This window comes from Chiloscyllium plagiosum, chromosome 4, assembly GCF_004010195.1.
Source record: "Chiloscyllium plagiosum isolate BGI_BamShark_2017 chromosome 4, ASM401019v2, whole genome shotgun sequence".
Taxonomy (NCBI): Eukaryota; Metazoa; Chordata; class Chondrichthyes; order Orectolobiformes; family Hemiscylliidae; genus Chiloscyllium; species Chiloscyllium plagiosum.
The window spans coordinates 31,192,301-31,212,715 of NC_057713.1; the positions used below are offsets into that span (position 1 = coordinate 31,192,301).

The 20,415-nt window shown below is 40.2% G+C and overlaps 1 protein-coding gene across 2 annotated transcripts in view; it reads right to left on the reverse strand.

The window, feature by feature from the left end:
• Positions 1-20,415, reverse strand: part of rhpn1 (rhophilin, Rho GTPase binding protein 1) — a 90,921-nt gene that overhangs the window by 35,565 nt on the left and 34,941 nt on the right. For both annotated transcript variants that reach the window (XM_043687900.1, XM_043687899.1), the window contains exons 4-6: positions 11,865-11,940; positions 5,776-5,853; positions 1,960-2,084 (exon numbers count right to left, since the gene is read on the reverse strand). In XM_043687900.1, the coding sequence (XP_043543835.1) occupies positions 1,960-2,084; positions 5,776-5,853; positions 11,865-11,940 (279 nt within the window). The remainder of the gene's footprint in view (positions 1-1,959; positions 2,085-5,775; positions 5,854-11,864; positions 11,941-20,415) is intronic.

A 20,415-nucleotide genomic window follows, 5' to 3' on the forward strand; every position in this document is an offset into this window, starting at 1 on the left:
GGGGCGTGGCCCTGACCAGGTAGTCACGGAGGGAACGATCTTTGCGATAGACGGAAAGGTGTGGGGAGGGAAATATATCCCTGGTGGTGGGGTCTTTTTGGAGGTGGCGGAAATGTCAGCGGATGATTTGGTTTATGCGAAGGTTGGTAGGGTGGAAGGTGAGCACCAGGAGCGTTCTGTCCTTGTTACGGTTGGAGGGGTGGGGTCTGAGGGCGGAGGTGCGGGATGTGGACGAGATGCGTTGGAGGGCATCTTTAACCACGTGGGAAGAGAAATTGCGGTCTCTAAAGAAGGAGGCCATCAGGTTTGTTCTGTGGTCGAACTGGTCATCCTGGGAGCAGATACGGCGGAGGCGGAGGAATTGGGAATACAGGATGGCATTTTTGCAAGAGGTAGGGTGGGAAGAGGTGTAATCCAGGTAGCTGTGGGAGTCGGTGGGTTTGTAAAAAATGTCAATGTCAAGTCGGTCGTCATTAATGGAAATGGAGAGGTCCAGGAAGGGGAGGGCGGTGTCAGAGATGGTCCAGGTAAATTTAAGATCAGGGTGGAATGTGTTGGTGAAGTTGATGAATTGCTCAACCTCCTCACGGGAGCACGAGGTGGCGCCAATGCAGTCATCAATGTAGCAGAGGAAGAGGTGGGGAGTGGTGCATTTCGTTGATGCCGACTCAGTGGACAAAGTGTGGAATCAGTTGCTACCTACGAAGTGAACAAAGGTGAACACGCAAAGCAAATAGCAAGTCTCATCTGCCCAGTAACTTCTCAATCTTTCAAGTCGGAAAGTGATACCATATAGTTTTTCACTCGTGCATGAAAGAGGAGTGAACTGTACATAAATGAATAAAGATTTTTGGATACTGACATGCAAATATGTTTGCAAATAAGGCAGTCACCATTTACCATAGAGATTCTGATCTAGATATTGAATCCTTTAGAGGAAAATAGCTTTAGACTTTAACTTTCCTCAATCTCAATAATCTAATTTTTCCATTCTGGTTGTATTCTCCCACATTTCTCACCATTTCCCTCGCCACTCAAGTACTAGGAGAATTTCACAAATAAAATTTAGAATCTGAAACACAACTACATTTATAGAGCATGTAAGTGGCAAACCTTTTAAAATTTATTGTCTAAAATATATGATGAAAGCATCATCAACTGGAAGTGCTTATTAGTTTCTAGATTGCAATAGTGCAATAGAATGAATCTTATGTTTAATTTACAGCTTGGGCCTTCAAAAGAAAAAAGGGCATTTCCAACATCAGGTCAAAACTGCACATTAAAGAATGTGCAATGAAAGGGGAAGTTAGACATGGGGGACAAACAATTAATTTTCAATCATTCATTTATGGGATATTTGCTGTATTCTTTGAAAAACACAATCTTCAATTTTTACTTTCCAAATCAAATCTGTAGTTATGCTTTATTTGCAATTAAGATAATAACATAGGAACAGAAATATGCAGTAAACTGCGACATACGCATGTGAACTGTTACAAAACAAGAAAAAAAGTTTAAATCTTTCTAATTTTTTTCATTATAATGTGACAGTCTCAAATGTTATGAATGACAACTGACTCGTGTGATGTAAGCACACTAAAGCAAGAAACTAAAATAACCATCACACAACCTCATTATTATGTTGGGCAATTATTTTATGCAATGACAGGTTTCTCACAGATCATTTGCTGTTGAATTTGACTGATCAATGAAATTACACCATGTCTAATCATTGTAAACATGCCACTGCTCTTCGAAGAAAGGTTACCCTGTTATTTAAGCCAGAAAATAAAATGAATGTTGCTTACTTCTCCAGTCTACAGGCTCAAATACAAAATTATGTCAAGGAATGGCTGTGTAAGATTATATTACCAGAATATCTAGTGTTTCATCAGCCATGGTTATTAGCAACAGTTCATACTAAAACTACAAATGATAAACATTGAATATGATACTTACCAATGAAAAAAGATACCCATGTTTTTATTGGGAGGGAAAAAACGGTTATCGATGAAGTAAAGCTGGTTGTAATATTCCATAAGCAGTTCAATCCCAGCATCATTCCTGGTTGGAGTGCGTATTGCCTGAGACGAAGAAAATTATACCATAAAGTTTTAAATCTGGAGAATACTGTCAACATTTCTCAAACTTAGCAAACAATCGAGTGCCTGGTGCCACTCCCATGACCGGTAAAATTGTGGCATAGGGTGTGAAGGTTCATTCGTACTTGCAAATCCCCATAAAGTATATTATGAGTGACTTGCTTTTTGTTCCCTAAACAGAAATTTCATGGAATACAGCTTACTACTTGCAGTCACTACTGAAAAATACTGGCATAGTCCAGAAGCACACCATCTGCCTAAACTGAATCACAGTTATTGCTTGGAGAGAGAAAAACAAACAAATAAACTTCAAAAACACAGGGCATAATAGAGTTAACATGTTTACTTCCTTTCTGATAATACAAACATTTGTTATGACATTCTAATGATGCCGTTTGAGAGTCGTATTAAAGTTCTTTATTAATGCGTATATTTAAAATAGGCATTTCAAATGGAAACTAATGTGACAGCATTATAATTTATCGCATGGGCACAACTGATGTCATACATGTGCTTCTCACAATGAAACAAACTTAATGCAGGGGTGAGGAGGCGAGAGTGAGTGAAAACAAGTTTAAAAAAAAAACGGGGATCCCTCCCAGCAGAACGTCAGCTGCCCATGTCATAGTGAGGCAAGAAGGGTGCGGTGGGTCTAAAGGACACAGGGGGCCTGGTAACCAAGTGTAATAATTTTATTTTCAAAAATAGGTCTCAATTGGTCTACCCCTGGCAGACTGTCTGGTCTCACTCCCACTACTGGTAAAATTGTAGTGAGAGGGACGACAGGTAGGAAGGCACAGGCAGTACACCAGTTATATTTTAGTGATCCCTTTTAAATTATGTCCCTGATTACTGTTTATAAAACCAGGCCAACTATTGATCTTAAGGCAACTAGAATTCTCTCCTTCAGCCCACTGCAGGTCAACTTCTAGCACAGACTGCAGCGGTTCAAGAAGCCAGCTCATCACCAACTCAAGGGCAACTGGGGATGGGTATAAATGCTAGCCAGCCAACACCCCCTTCGCATAAGTGAACTTAAATAAACTGACCTGAATAGTAACATATCTTTATATCCTCACTTGCCTTCCTGTATAGGAGTAAGTGGAATCTGCTCATTCTTCCATATGGGTCACATGGGAAGTTACATCCTCCAAATATAAGGTTACCTCTGTCAGAAAGCTGGTCCCTTTTTTCTAAAAGCTATTCCTTTTCTCAAGGATACTGTGTCACTGGTTGTTTTCAGAGGTGTAATAAAACGCTCCCGGCTAAGATTACAATGGTTTGGTACAAAGATTAAAAGGGTATTGAGAGGCCTTTTTCCTAAATGAAAACAGATGAGACTTCAGGCCAAATTGGTCATGTTTTAGAAGTGACCTGTATAATGAAAGGAGAGTGGTCAGCTCTCAAGTTGAGCAGTTCAGTCCAGAACTAGTTAGAAGTTCAGCAGTGGACTGTGTGATCAGGCTCTCTCTCTTTCTGCCCTTCTAACTTCAACCTGTAAGCATTCGTTCCATTTTTGTTTACTTTTTTTTAAGGTGGAGAAAGTGAGGACTGCTGATGCTGGAGATCAGAGCTGAAAAATGTGTTGCTAGAAAAGCGCAGCAGGTCAGGCAGCATCCAAGGAGCAGGAGAATCGACGTTTTGGGCATAAGCCCTTCTTCAGGAATCTTGAAGAAGGGCTTATGCCCGAAACGTCGATTCTCCTGCTCCTTGGATGCTGCCTGACCTGCTGCGCTTTTCCAGCAACACATTTTTCAGCTTTTCTTTTAAGGGGGGTTTGCTTGTTAAGACTGTTGTGTATATTCAGAGCAGCATAATTAAGTCTGGTTTGGATAGACTGAGTTCTGTAGGGGTTCTTTATTCTGTTCTTTGTATTTCATTGTGTAATTCTGTGAATACATTTCTGTCTGTTTTAAAACCTAGTAGTCAACCTAGCTAGCTTACTCTGGGTAATTTTCACTGTACACTTACCAAAATAAATTGCAAAGTTATGGTCAGGGTTGCCTGCTCAAGAATATTTCGCGTGGTCTGGCCTAGTCTATAACATCTCCCATTGCAGATGTGAACTTGTGAAGAGCATAGCACACATGGAAAATTCTTGCTGTAGCATATTCCACTGCTCCACCATGTTGATCCTGGCAACAGGATCACATTCTTAGTAAGCAAATGACATGTTTGGTTATGGTGTGGATCAATATATTTCAGGGATAATAACATTCCACAGATTTCTCATCTGCATCATCCATATGTTTTGAGTGGATATCTCTTGTCTGAGGGTCCAATCCGGAAGATTCGCCAGGAGTGAAACAGCTGTGACACTGGGTGGCACAAATCTACAAGATGTGCTTTCATTGGTCTTCCTACTAGTTGATTGTTGATCAAATAGAACCCCTTCCTGCCAAGGAACCCTATTGGCTAGTCCAAGGTAGTCTTGATGACCACATACATCCAAATGGTCATGAATTGCATGTGAAGAAATTCTTCAATGACTATAAAGCTAATGGTCCTCTTTATCTGGCTATCAGCTTAGTTCTGTAATGTGAAACCTCTGACACTCTTTAACAATGTATCAGTGACCTCCTTAATATGATGGCAAGCTCCCCCACGATAACCTATGTTTAGAATTGAAGTGAGACGTTCAGCATTATTGTAATTGGGGGTTTCCCAAGTTGCAGGCTGTAAGCTGTTCTTCACCATCATGTACTGAATGGTGGTGGATGCATAAGAGAGCTGCAGTCTTCACTAGCATCAATGCTGTGATTTCCAGAAGAAATTAGAGCTTATCCGAAATACTCAGGGAATTGATTGGCCCTATATTGGGATATTATCATGCTATTAGTACACTACGTGTCCTTCTGCAGCTTGTCTGTGTAGAAGCTGGTCCTCTTGCTTCTGCAGTTGCAATTCTCCGTACTTATTCCTTCTATGCATTTTTGCCAGAAGATCAGAGTGAATGAGGTACATTCTATTTTTGTGTGAAATGTTCTTGGAAGAAATTTCCTCGGAGTGCCACATCTTCTCAATCCATTTATATCTTGTGACCCCAAGCCTATGCTTGACCTTGCTGAGAATGCAATGTTCACAATCAGGTGTCCTTCAGTTTAGAGGAGTCCCACAAGCTACTTCTGCTAAGCTGTACAAATACTTCCAGAATCACAAATACAGTACAGTGGTCTCCTCTCCTTTTTTCTGAAGTTCAAACTCAGAATGACAGCAGTTCTGAAATAGCTGACTTCCACTTTGGATTGCAAGGTTTTGCCTGAGTACTACCAACTTTAAGCCAACAAAAGATGGCCTGTGATTCCTGTTCAACAATCACTTACTTTGAAAGACAACATTAAATTCCTGGAAAAAATTAATTCCTGGAAAAAAACCTTAATTGCTTGGTCAATTGCTTGCTACATCCTAGCAGCAATGCTGTCTCACTGGTTTTCTGGTCCAAGTATAATACTAACAAAATATTATGACATTCTGAATCTGCTCCAGTGCATTCGCCTGTGATTCTATTGCCATGCCCTAACCAAGCAGCCTTGTTTCCCACTCAAGTAACTGCTATAAAATTCAGTCACTTTCCTTAGGCCATTTAACCAAAGTAAACTTTAATTTTGGAACAGTTGAGTTTTTTTCCTTATGCTGGAATAGATTACCATCAGCTAAATATCAAAGAACTAACCTGCCGGAGATCCACAAGTTCCTTCAGTTCTTTTTCGTACTTGCATGCTGCTTCATTATAGTGTTCTTCAATAATTTCCTATTAAAAGTAGGAAGCAGAGTTTGAACAATCAGAAGCTTATTTGACAAGTATTTCTTTAAAAATCTGTAAATGACGGACAGTAACCGTTTTCTCAAAAAAATTATTAAATCGCATGGAAGTTGGGAAAGCTGGCATATTGAACATAATTAGCTTGATAGTAGGAAGCAGTGGGTAATAGTGAAAGGATGCTTGTCATACTGGAGGCCTAAGACTGGAGTGCCCAGGGTCAGTGCTGGGCCCATTACTGTTTGTTATCGACATCAATGATTTGGATGAGAATGTGGAAGGCATGATTAGTAAGTTTGCAGATGACACTAAAATAGGCGGTATCGTGCACAATGAGGAAGGTTATCAGTTGGGGAAGTGAGCCAAAACAGCAATGGAGTTTAATATAGATAAGTGTGAGATCATGCATTTTGGAAAGTCAAATCATGAGTGGTTGGGCCTTAAGGAGTGTTATGGAACTGAAAGTGTTTGGAGTTGGGTGCACGATACTCTGAAAGTGGAGTCACGAGTAGACAAGGCAGTGAAGAAGGCCTTTTGCACACTAGCCTTTATTAGTCAGGGCACTGAGTACAGAAGTTGGGAAGTTATGTTGCAGTTGTACAGGACATTGGTGAGGCGGCATTGAGTACTGTGTTCCATTTTGGTCACCTTGCTATAAGAAGGATGTTATGAAGCTGGAAAGAGTTTAGAAGAAATTTACAAGAGTATTGCCAGGACTTAACGGTCTGAGCTTAAGGGAGAGGTTGTACAAGCTAGGACATTTTTCTTTAGAGCATAGAGGACTGGGGGGGGGTCTTATGGATGCGTATAAAATCATCAGAGGCATGGATCGGGTGAAAGCACTCAGTCTTTTTCCCAGGGTTGGGGAATTGAGGACTAGAGGGCATCAGTTTAAGGCTGGATGGGTAAGAGTAAAAGGTAACTGGAAGAGCAACTTTTATTTTTACACAAAGGGTGATACACATATGGAAGCAGACATGGTTGAGGCAGTTCATTGACAACATTTCAAAGGTCATTTGGTCAAATACATGGATGGGAAAGATTTAGAAGGGTATAGGCCAAGTGCAGGGAAATGAGGTTAATGTCGATAAACATTATGGTCAGCATGGACCAGTCTGAGCCAAAGGGCCTATCTTCATGTTGTGAGTCTATAAATTTGTTAATCCAAGTGATGGATAACACAACTGGTCAAAATGTCTCTTGATTTATAGTCTGGGACTCCTGTTGAAAAATAAAATGTAGAAAAGTCAGGTAATATGAGCATACGTACAGAATGGGATCAACAATGGGTAGTTGGATGAGGAATTATGAAATTTGCAGCTTAAACTTGCAAAATCCATGTCACCAACAACTGGATACTTGTACTAAAATTGGACTGCGTTTCCAAATCTACGTTAAGAATACACGTGTGCAATCTCATTTTTCACCTAGCTTTCGGTAGTCAGTCTCTGGCTTCTTAGATTAACAAATGGTGAGAATCAGTGGGTTTCAAGGGCGTGATAGACCAGGCAGTGGTTGGGTGTAGTGGCTCCACTGACATTTTGTGTTAGACAAAAACGTTTATTAAGAACCTCCAGTTGCCTCATTTATATCGAATGTAATGACAGCTCCAGGCGTCTTCCCAGTTACATGCCTTATTTACTGAAAGCAAATATTTAGAATGACTGGGAGGAGCCCATTGTTCAGAATGGTGACAATTTGTCTATCAAGTGGAGGCATGGCAGATGAAATTTAACTTGAACAAATGAGAGGTATTGCATTTTGGTAAAACAAACAAGGTCAGGATGTATACAATTAATGGTAGGGCCCTGGGTAGTGTTGTAGAACAGAGAGCTCTAGGTGTTCAGGTACATAATTCTTTGAAATTTATGTAGTAGGTAGACAAGGAAGTTAAGAAGGTGTTTCACATGCTTGCTTTCAATGTTCAGACCTTTTTGAGTACAAGAGTTAGGACATCGTGTTGAGGTTGTACAGGAAGTCGGTGAGGCCTGTTCTGGAATACTGTACAGTGCCTGTCATCCTGTTATAGGAAGGACATTATTAAACTGGAGAGGGTTCAGAAAAAGATTTGCTGGAAACAGAGGGTTTGAGTTATGAAAAACAGGCTGATAGGTTGGGACTTTTTTTTCACTTAAGTGTAGGAGCTTGAGGGTGACCTTATAGAAGTTTGTAAAATCATGAGGGGCACAGATTAGGTGAAAGCAAAGGTATTTTACTTACAATAGAGCAGTTAAAAATATGCCACCTAGTTTTGAAGTGGGAGGACAAAGATTTAAAAAGGACATGGGGTGACTTTTTTTTTTAATACACAGTCATTAGCGTGTGGAATTAACTACCAGAGGAAGTGGTGGATGCAGGTTCAGTTAAAATGGTTAAAAGACATTTGGGTAAATATGCGAATAGGAAATGTTTGGAGGGATATGGGCTAAACACAGGCAGGTGGGACTAGTTTAGTTCAGGAATATGGTCAGTGTAGACTGGTTGGACCGAAGGGTCTGTTTCTATGCTGTATCACTCCATAACTCTAAACAGGAGCAGAAGTAGGCAATTTAGCTCTTTCAGCCTGCTCCACCATTTAATATAACCATGGTTGATTTCATGTTGGCCTCAACTCCACTTTCCTGCCCATCCCCGTAACCCTTTAAACCCATTACGAATTTAAAATCTCAAGTTTATTCAGTGTTCCAGTGTGAATTGCATCTGGGTGTCCACAGATTCATGACCTTTTGAAAGAAGTAATTTTCCCTCATGTGCATTTAAATCTGCCACTCCTTAGCCCAAAATTCAGACGTCTAGTGATAGATTGCCCCACAAGGGGAAACATCCTGTCAAGTAACAGCCTGAAACAAACCACAGCCATAATCAACAAACTGTAATTTTCCCACAACATCCAGACTCATTCATCAGTATACTTGAGTATTGGGTCCCATTGGTAGGATAGACCCACCAGAATTGTCACAACTGTGCATTCGAGTCAGGATTAGTAGTCCTCAACATTCATTCCAGATTCCATGCTGTCAGGTCAGATATCAACTAGGAAATCTTCTGTAATTATCGCCAATTGATCACCACTGGAAGAATCAACATTCTTCCTGGTTGAACAGCACTTATAAGAATATTCTTAAGGCAGGGGATGACCAAAGGTCAAGCGGTCTTCTCTTGTTCCATGTTCATAAGAATGTGTGCAAGCAGCACCGGAAGGTACTAAATGCATTAATTATATTCAGGCTAGGGTGATCTTCCACATGCAGCATCAGGCTTGGCTCAAGCACTTCTACTGACCGAGCTGGAGAAAAATATTAGTCAAAATGGTCATCCTATAATCTTAAGCCTAGCATGATGATACTTGAAGGTCTCCTTACATTGTGCCTCAGGTTTCATTTCTTAGAGCTGGTTGAAAAACTTTGTTTATGCAAATGAACTACACTTTATCCAAGTCTTGGGCATACTTCCAAAAGCGATTTCAAAAATTGAAAAATAATCGCATGAATGCATAATTTCCTCATTTTGTACTTACACCTCAATTTATAAAACCAAAGATTCTGTATGTCTTTTTTTTTAATAACCTCTTCAACTTGTATTAGTACCCTCAAAGACTTATATATGAAGATTGTAGTGTGAAACATAAGCACCATACATAAATGTTAGACAAGATTGTCTGTTTCTCTATTGTAAATTCTATATAAAATCAGAAGGCATGTACCTCTACAGTACAACTGCCTAAAGCTCAAGAACAATCCAGGGTTATGACCAAGCAAGAATTTGGGCTTTCCCCATTTAACCATCTTCTAGGTTGCAGATGTGTGACAAGTGGGACTTGTGCAAGAACCCCGGCGAGCTCATTTTCTTGTAAAAGCAGAGGATAAAATTATACATCATTCAATTACATCTATGTATAAGGACACACATAGTATGATCAATGCTACTTCGGATCACCTTTTAATTTACTTTTTGTCACAATTGTCTAAACTCACCTTGTAAAGATTTAATCTCTGAAGACAAAAAGAAAGTCAGCTTTCCTACATTCTCTCGCATTAAACCGTAAAGAGTTAACTCTGGCAGAACAAGTATCTTTCTACCTGTTATTAATACACAACATTAGGATATATGAAATTCACCCAAGGTGAAGTTCTTCTGTGCCAACAAGGGTCTTTAAATCTCCACTGCATTGACCAGTAGTATGTTTTTCTTTTTCCATATCCCTCTAAGGAGGCATTGAAAAGGATGTGAAGGCAATTTGATGCCAATTAATGGACTGCTGTGAACTCATGTATGCAAGCTCCCGAAGTAACATTGCATCAAACTAATTTTGCTTGGGGACCTTACAGAATTCTGACACATTCCTTTACTTATGGGGCAAGAATTCAAGCTGAAGTTAATTTCTTTCATCTACAAGAATGACAATGAACCTAATTTATATCTGGTCAATATGCATTCAAGCAAACAAACAATTGTAAAAGCAAATAGAAAATTACACCCACGATTTGTAGTTTAAAGAAAATGGCACAAGTTGGACTTTCTCAACTGGGTGCAACAATTTTTTGTTGTGGGATGTGCACTTCTGCTGTAGGAATCAGTACTCAGTGCATAATGAGCATCATGCAAAGAACACACAGTTCAAAGGGATTACTATGCTTGACTATTCCAAAATATTACATTAAATTTTGCCCAGGACCAAAGGTGGGACTATCTCACTCAGAATAGTTCAGGGGTTACTGAAGTTCCCCCAAGTCAAAGTAAATTGAAGAGGAGAGACAGAGGCACTCTCCATGCAGAGAGGAACTGTTAGGTTGTGATGCTGAGAAAGTGATTTAAAGCCAATAGTTCTGTATAGTCTGAACTTGGTCTATTAGTCAGTAGTTGAAGCTTAGTGAGAAGTAAACAACAGTTAAATAGCAGACAGAGACCAGGAACAGGTTTTAGCAATTAGTAAGCAGCAAAATGTTAGAAAGGTTTGAAAAAACAAAGTACGGACAGTTAATAATTTAGAAAAAGTTGAGACCAGGGCTGAAAACCCTCAAGTAAAAATTGCTCGGTGTAAATTAGAGCTCAGGAAATGAATCCGTGCAATACAAGCTTGATGTTTGTGCAAAAGCTAGCATTATGCCTATTTCTTTGTGCTGAAACACTGCTTAATCTAGGGCAGCCTAATCAGAGAAAAGGAAAATGAGCACCAGAACATTAGCAGTTGTTGGAGACAGTCCATGATGAGTGGCTTTTGAGGAAACTTGAAGGCCAGGTTATCAAAAGTGAACGATTGAAACCCCTTATGAAGTTTAATGAAATTCGGTGATCCATTGGGGTGGGGTCCAGGAGAAAACTGCTGAAAACTTTGTGGGATTTACCTTGATCACATTTGCTATTTGATGTGATCCAGGGAGTGTTGGGCCACTGCTTGTATGTTACTCATATTTATCGCATGTTCACTTTAGGATGTCAGCCTTTTTGGTCAATAATCTCTGCAGGTTCATTTGAATAAATGTTGTTTGTAATAAACTAATCATGCTTTATTCACAAAAGAAACCTAGCTGAATTATTTCTAGTACTAGACCAGATTCATTCCAAAACCTATATAATTGGCCATGTTGCCACTCTGGTTAAATGTAAAATTTATTATAACCAGAGTAGGCATGGGACTAGAAAGGAGTTTGTGCACCCCTCCAACATTATATGCAATGAGGTGAAGGATAAAGTTATTTTTTTTAGTAATACAGCAATTACAGTGCTTACTTTACACCTCAGTGGTATAGCATTCCCCCACAACCGATACTTGCATTTATCTGCAATTTGAATAAAGAATTTCACTGAATTTTCAGTTTAGGAAGTTGTATCAAATCAGGAACTTCCTGCTATCTGAGCACAATAGAACTGATTAAATCAGGGATAAGGAAATTGATAAACCACTGCAGCAAGGCTTTAGTGAGATAAAACAAAAGTTAAATATTTGTACATTTATGTTTCTTTTGAAGGCTCTGTTATTTCATTATAATAAAAGTACCAACCTTCAGAGGCATCGATAGTTCAACTTCTTTTGTCTCCTTCAGGCCCAGAGGAATCATGGGAACGCTAATAGACTCACTGTAATACAAACAAATTCTCAAATGTTATGATAATCTCTATTTTCAATTATTACTAGTACTATTCTTTAACTATTGTCCTTTTGAATGCCTGATAGCTAAATTAATTTAAAACAGAGAGTCATCCTTTCCTGAAGAAGGGCTTATGCCCGAAACGTCGATTCTCCTGTTCCCTGGATGCTGCCTGACCTGCTGCGCTTTTCCAGCAACACATTTTCAGCATCCTTCAATAATGCTTAGTCAAATTATAAGTCTGCCTGGCAGTGGTTGCTTATATGTTTAGTTTCTCAAGTGTAAAAAACTGGGAAATTCTCTGGTAATATAGATAATAAAAGACATTGGTGAACCAGTTCGGTTTTTCCAAACAATGGATTCATGGTCATCATTAGATGCTTAATTCCAGGTTTTTAATTACTGAATTCAATGTCCACCTTTTGCCACAGTGGGATTTGAACCCAGATTCCCAGAACATTACCCAGGTCTCTGGATTAACAGTCCAGTGATAACACCACTAGGCCATTGCCTCCCCATGGTAACAAAGTCAGAAGATCTAAATTGAGATATTACCTTATATGCCAAGGGCCTGGGTCAAGGTGGTATATAAAAATATAGCCTTCAAGGATATAGAGGCTATTGCTGTAAGCATAATGTGGTCAATCACAGAAAAACATGCAGGGGGATCGGTTTGCAAAGTTTGACTATTCAAATTTCTCTACATTCATTAAGCAATTGGTGTTTTGAATAGATGTTTGATGCTTGAAGGACATCCACACTAATTAGAAGTCATAAGCATAACTGTGGTGGTGTCATTGATAAAGTACGGGCCTTAGAAAGGAGGAAGATCCTCTTTGATTTACGGAAGTGACGACTGCACACTCCTGGTGAAGGGCAAGTCCCATTTCCAAACTGAAAATACAATCAAGGAGGAAGTGCTGGAGGTCAGAGTCGAGTGCGTGGTGCTGGAAAAGCAGAGCAGGTCAGGCAGCATCCGAGGAGCAGGAGAATCGATGTTTTGGGCATAAGCTCTTCATCACTCCTGAAGGACTTACGCCCGAAACATTGATTCTCCTGCTCCTCGGAGGCTGCCTGACCTGCTGTGCTTTTCCAACACCACACTCTCGACTGAAAATACACGCTGCGCTATGTGACATAAAGTTGTGCTAAATGGGACAAAGTGTCCAACAAGTTCCCAACCTGCCATAGGTTAACGTCAGTGGCAAAGGGCAATATGTGCCCAGCTAAAGGCCTCGATTGTCAGTCGGTTGGCAAGGTTCTTCCCACCAGTAGAGCAGAGACAAAGATGTCAAGGTCCCACATACCACACTCTGTTCAATTAAATGTCACACCTCCTCCATCACCACAGAAATCACCACAGGGAAAGACTTAAGGTTATGTCCTAAGATTATATTATTCTGTGTAAAGCAGCCTAGTACTCAGTAGTACACAAGACAATAACCGGATCATAGAAAAGAAAGGCTGAAATAGTACTCCAGGTCAGTCCTCTCACAATCTTTTAACTTTGAATCTCCTTTACTATATTCTACTGAAAAATTATAGTATTTGGCTCTCCTTATTCAGGCTGCTTATCAAGATGAGGTCATTCGTGAACAGATTAATATGGCCAGCATTCAGTAAATTACATCATTTGAGGCAGTAATTCACTGACTGGCTGCATATAACATAAATTTGGTAATGAAACAGAGGCTTATCTTCAACATCAAACTTATAAAGAAAGGAGTTATTACTTATCTAACTAAAAATAAACATAGTCTGTGCTCAGTAATTCAACTTGGCAGATTTAGATCAGATTTTTCCCCCACAGTTTGTCACTTGCAATAATAAGCTATTTGTATAAAGATCTTGACAGTGTCAATCACAAACTGAACATTGAACTTTCACATCAAATTAAAACAGGAAAAAGAAATGCCTTTTGCACTCTTGGATCTTTCAAAATAGCTTAGTTTATCCAACTAAGCAGCTCAAGATCCCTTGAACCTCCCATCAAGATTTCACCTCTACTTGAGAGTTCGTTCAGATCACTTCTCCATAAGACTACTTGACTACTACACAGATTAGTTGCTCAATGTTACACCATGTTCCTGATATGGAACAAACATTAGAAATTACACTACAAACACTTGCATTTATCTAATGTTTTAACAAGTCAACACCAAATTCATTTGCGTTCTCATAACTTTGTACTGAAGAAAGATTTTAGAAGTGCCTGCACCTCTAATGATGACACACTGTATGACACTTCTGAGGCAGTCTCTTGAGGTTGAGGACAACATACTTCATTCTAGTTTGATGGGTTCAGAGATGACGAATAGGTCCCAAGCATGACTCAGTAACATATGGAAGAGGTTAATGCTTGAAGGAGTTGGTTGAATGCTGGTTTGGGGGTTTGTGCACTCTTGTATGCTCTGTATGCTCTCAACAACGTTTCTTGATGTGATCGATACTTCCCCATTTTGGTTGGTCATTAACCAGAATCTCTCACAAGTACAGAGGTATGTGAGAGCTCTTCAAGGGTACTTTAAGATCACCACAAAACCATTTCCATACTCCACTCTCCACCCCCAAGAACCACCTGCCACAACCAAGCTCAAAGCAGAGGAGTTGTTTTCGAAATCTCATGTCAGACATATGACATGCATTGTCAAATGGAACTGATAGATTATGAACTCAATGCTGGGCAAGTTGGCTAAGTCAAGTTTGCTGGGACCACATTTACTATCATTAATTTCAGAGGGTCTTACGAACACACTGCTCGTGGTATTTTTCTGGTACTTTGAAGGTGTTTGGTGTAGGTTGTCCAAAACTCTGAAGCACACAGGAGCACAGGGATCATTTTTACCTGGTAAGCCATCACCTTTGTCTCGGGTTTGAGATCATTGCTCTTCAATGTTCTTTTCAACAGTTCACTGAAAGCTGAGTTCACATTTGAGGCAATGAAGAATTTCATCATTTATGACTGTCTTTGTTGACAAGAGGCTTCCAAGACATACAAAATGGTCCAAATTTTCAAGGTTTTTTGACATTGCTTTTAATACATCGGATGGGTGGGGTGGAAGAAGATATTTTACTGAGGGAACTAGTGGCAGGAGGACTTTAGTTTTCAGGGTGTTAATTGAAAAGCCTGTCCTTTCTAAATGCAAGGAATAATCAAAAATGACTTGGAGCTCAGTTTCTATGTGAGTACACACAAGCATCATCTACATCCTGAAGCTCTGAGAGCTAATTGTTATTTTGGATTGAAGGCAATATAGGTTAAACTGTTACCCATCAATGCTGGAGATCAGCCTGTAGATCGGTGCCTGTAGATAGAGAGTTTTAGTATCGCAGTGAGGAAAACAAATGAGCTGATTAATAACACGTTAAAATAAAACCAAGAATTACAGATGTTGTAAATCTCAAGTAAAAACAGCAATTGGAGAAATTCAGCAGTCTGGCAGCATCTGTGGAGAGAAAGCAGAGTTACTGTTTCAAGTCCAATAATCCTTCTTCAGAAATAGGCTGGTGAGTTTCTCCAGCATTTTTTTTGTTGTTGTGATAAATTACAGTGCTTTATTTGACACCAATTTTCAGTAAGATGAGAGCTTGTGATCGTTCTGTCGGTGTGGATCACAGATTGTATGTCATCAGGGAGTAGGCAGAAGATGGTGACACAATTCTGATAGCAGCCCACTTTGAGCAGATACTCCATAGAACTTCACAGTTGACAGAGTGAAGGTTTTTGTGAGGTTGAAAAAGGCCATGCACAATTGTGTTGTTCCTATTTTTTGAAGTTTTCTTAAATTAGTTGTGCAGTGAAGATCATGTTTGTGTTACTTCTCAATGGGTGAAACCCACATTGTGGAAGGAGCTCCTCAGCCACTGGGAGGAGAAGGTTGAGAGGAAACTTGCAATGACCTTCCTTGTAGCAGACATCAGGGAGACTGCTCTATAGCTACCACAATCGGAATGCCTTCCTTCCTGAATATAGTCATGATCACAATGTCACTGGATATCCCCAATGACATCCTTTTTCTCAGAGAATGGACAAGAACATGCAGCTGTTCCAGGCTTCCACAGTGCAGCTGAAGGAATTCCAGCAGCTTCAGAGCTTTCTTAAACTATGAAATGGCTTTTGCAACTTTGCACCGTGTCAGGGTGCCTAGCAGAAAAGGAGTCGAGGAATGGCATAAAACTGAAGAGTATTGGTTGAGGAGCTCTTCAAAATATTGTCTCTGGCAAGGACTAACTGTGATCCTGGCTCACAATGGGGGAGGGGGGGGGAAATTCTTAACTATTTAGGCCACAGATTGTGTCAACAGTGCTGAGGAAATGGCATGTTGTTGGTATCTGAGAGGTAATGATGCACACATGTTCTTTCTACTCACCAACGTTTGTCTGTCATGAGTTTCATCTTGTAACACTACCTTCAGCCACTTGTAAAACTACTGCTTTTCTGTTGAGCAGTGGCAAGGTTTCCAGTCAACAAAAGTTGACATTTAGGTTCAATTAGTTATTTCCTTCAAGCCAGTCACTATTTTATATAAATGTATGAATTCAAAGCAGTAGTAAGCTGCTTGTTCCCTTAAACCACCCCTACCATTAAGATTATGGCTGATCGGATTGCTCCATATTTCCATCTGCCCTTACTGACTCTTGATAAGGAAGAGTCATCATCTACTTGTGCCTTAAAATAACTGAAAGATGCTGCTTTTGAAGAGAAATCCAAAGCAGCATGATTCTCTGAAAGAAAAAATGTCTTATTGATCTTGAATGATTGCCTACTTTTCCATGGTGATGCTTTTTACAGATTTGCCCAAGAAGAAACACCCTTTCTACATCCATTCTGTTGAGACCCCTTAGGACTTTGTGTTTCAAATCAAGCCACCTTTCGTACTACTTAATTCCAGCAGATGCAGGGCTAGCTTGTCTAATCTTTTTTCATAAGACAATCTGACCATTCCCACTGTTAGTTTCTGAACAGCTTTTGATGTGGAGAACAAGGAACTCTTTGTAAATTTTTTTGTGGTGGACTTTAAGGTCAATCAGGCATTAAGTACACTGTGGTACATTGCCCAGGGGTTGAGAGGTTGGCAGTGAGACACTAGTTAAGGGTCACCTTGATGGGGCCATTTGAGGCATTTGAAATTAAATTTATTGTGGTATTTTTCTGTTGCCACAGTTTTGAGGGCCAGGCTAGCAGTCATTGGTGTTGTGAAAACTTCTGTAATCACTTTTTCGTTGAATGTTTAGTTGAGCTGATGAAAGGGTTTGTTCTATATGGTACACATTAAGGTGTCTTGTTCTTGACTCATTGTTAGAATAGGGTGTAACAAGGTCACATTCTAAAACAGTTCGTCAGAAGGATGATTCTGTTGGAGTTTGCATTTCGTGATCCTTCCTTACCTATTGTACTCTTTCAAAGATTAGAGTCCTTCCTGACTCTGGTGTTGAAATTTCCAAGAAGGGTGTATTTACCATTTGTGGGACTTGATATTAGTATTGCTCAAGGTCAGTATGGGCACTTTCCTTGGTCTTGTCTGTCACCTTAAATGTACGAGGGCAAGAGATGACTTTGCCACACGGAGTCCTTGTCAGGGTGAACTTGGCAGTCGTGAAACACTCCCTTAGCAAGTTTTGAGAAGAAGATCTGTAGCTCAGGTTGAGGTTTTCGGATGTAGGTTTGCTCGCTGAGCTTGAATGTTCTTTTCCAGACATTTTGTCACCCTACTAGGTAACATCTTCAGTGGGCCTCAGGCAAAGCACTGGTGAAAATTCCTGCTTTCTATTTATATGTTTGGGTTTCTTTGGGTTGGTGATGTCATTTCCTGAAGTGAAGTCACTTCCCGTTCATTTTCTCAGGGGGTGGTAGATGGGGTCTAACTCGACGTGTTTGTTGATAGAGTTCCAGTTGGAATGCTATGCTTCTAGGAATTCTCGTGAGTGTCTTTGTTTGGCTTGTCCTCGGATGGATTTGTTGTCCCTGTCGAAGTAGTGTCCTTCCTCATCTGTATGTAAAGATACTAGTGAGAGGGGGTCATGTCTTTTTGTGGCTAGTTGGTGTATGAATCCTGGTGGCTAGTTTTCTGCCCGTTTGACCAATGTGGTGTTTGTAACAGTCCTTGCAGGATATTTTGTAAATGACATTAGTTTTGCTTGCTGTCTGTATTGGGTTTTTCAAGTTCATTAGCTGCTGTTTTAGTGTGTTGGTGGGTTTGTGGGCTACCATGATGCCAAGGGGTCTGAGTAGTCGGGCAGTCATTTCAGAGATGGCTTTGATGTAGGGGTGAGTGGCTAGGGTTTCTGGACGTGTTGTGTCTGTTTGTTTGGGTTTTTGCTGAGAAATCGGCGGACCGTGTTCATTGGGTACCCATTCATTTTGGATACACGGTGTAGCTGATTTTCCTCTGCTCTCCGTAGTTCCTGTGTGTGTGTGTTGGCTCCTTGAAATAATGTTCTGATGCAGCTTAGTTTGTGGATGTTGGGGTGATTGCTTCTGTAGTTCAATATTTGGTCCGTATGTGTTGTTTTCCTGAAGACGCTGGTTTGAAGTTCCCCATTGGCAGTTTGTTGTTGTTTTTTCTCTTTATTGAATTTTATGCCAGTAAGGGTATTATTGATGGTCTTGAAGGTTTCCTCGAATTTGTTTTGTTTAGTGATGACAAAGGTGTCATCCATATAGTAGATCCAAAGTTTGGGTTGGATGGTTTGCAGAGCTGTTTGTTCAAGTTTCTGCATTACTGTCTCTGCTAAGAGCCCTGATATCGGAGATCCCACAGGTGTTCCATTGGTTTGTCTTTAGGTTTTGTTGAAGGTGAAGTGTGTAGTAAGGCATAGGTCCACTAGCTTGATGATACTGTCCTTGTTGATGAAGTTAGTGGTGTTTGGTGTATGTGTCTTTGGGTCTTCTAATAGTGTAGTCAGTGTTTCCTTGGCCAGGTTAATGTTACTATCGAAGGAGACCATTATTTCATCCTCTTCTATCTTAGTGTCTTTGACAATCTTCAGGAATTCTTGGGTGGAGTGGATGGGGTGGCGTGAGTCTTCTACTAAGTGTTTTAGTCTTTGGTATAGACCATGAATGGATAGACATAGTACAACAAGTCATAGATATTAGACAGCAACAAACAAAAAATGAAAAATCTAGACCTGCAGAAAAAAATTAGACAAACTTACACAAAGTAACAACACTCACAGCACAGGAGCATGGATTAAAAAAAAACTTATCTGACTGACCCTTAACAGGCACTGAAAAAGCCGTCTTAGTAAGAGGATTAAATTACAACTGCCGGGATGCGGATCTTGGCCAATCTGTAAGTTGGTGTTCCAAATAGTGAGACTATGGGTCTGAGGGGCTCCTGGTTTGTGAACTTTGGGTAATCTGTAGAAGTGTGGTGTGTAGGATCCGACTGGAAGTCTGTCTTATTTTTTTCTCCAGATTTCTGAAGTCTTTTTTGAGTAGGGCTGTGATTCGGTTCTCTAGTTATGGGGTGAGGTCTATCGCCACTTGGTGGTAAGTGTCGGTATCTGGAAGTAGTGCGTACGCTTTTTCAATGTAGTCTCTTTGGTTTAAAATCACTGTCAAGCATCCTTTGTCACCAGGTAGGATAACAATGATTTTATCTTTTTTAAAGTCTTTCCAGTGCTTTCCTTTCTTGTATAGAGTGTGTTTCCTTCCTTTCTTCTGCTTAATGTTGGTGCGACTAACTGTCTGATCGTTTGCTGGGTTTCTTCTGTGAGTTAGTTGTCTTTTAGTGTTTTTCTAAGGCTACTAAGAAATCTTTCTTGTCCGCATCCCAGTTGTAATTTAATCCTCTTACTGAGACAGCTTTTTCAGTGTCTGTTAAGGGTCAGTCAGATAAGTTTTTTTTATCCATGCTTCTGTGCGGTGAGTGTTGTTACTTTGTGTAAGCTTGTCTAATTTTTTTCTGCAGGTCTAGATTTTTCATTTTTTGTTTGTTGCTGTCTAATATCTATGACTTGTTGTACTATGTCCATCCATTCATGGTCTGTTGCGTGAGGGAGTAGATGTTTGGTACAAAATTTCCGGGTTGTATTTACGGAGTCTGTTGTGGGCATGATTAATCATTTCTCTAAGTATTCTGTGGCCATTTTGCTCTGCTATTCTTTTAGGTAAAAACAATGACTGCAGATGCTGGAAACCCAGATTCTGGATTAGTGTGGTGCTGGAAAAGCACAGCAGTTCAGGAGCAGGAAAATCAACATTTCAGGCAAAAGCCCTTAATCAGGAATAGAGGCAGAGTGCCCGAAGGATGGAGAGATAAATAAGAGGAGGATGGGGGTGGGGAGAAAGTAGCATAGAGTACAATAGGTGAGTGGGGATGAATGTGATAGATCAGGGAGGAGGATAGAGGAACGTAGCAAAGAGTACAATGGGTGAATGGGGGTGGGATGAAGGTGATTGGTCAGAGAGGAGGGTGGAGTGGATAGGTGGAAAGGAAGATAGGCAGGTAGGACAAGT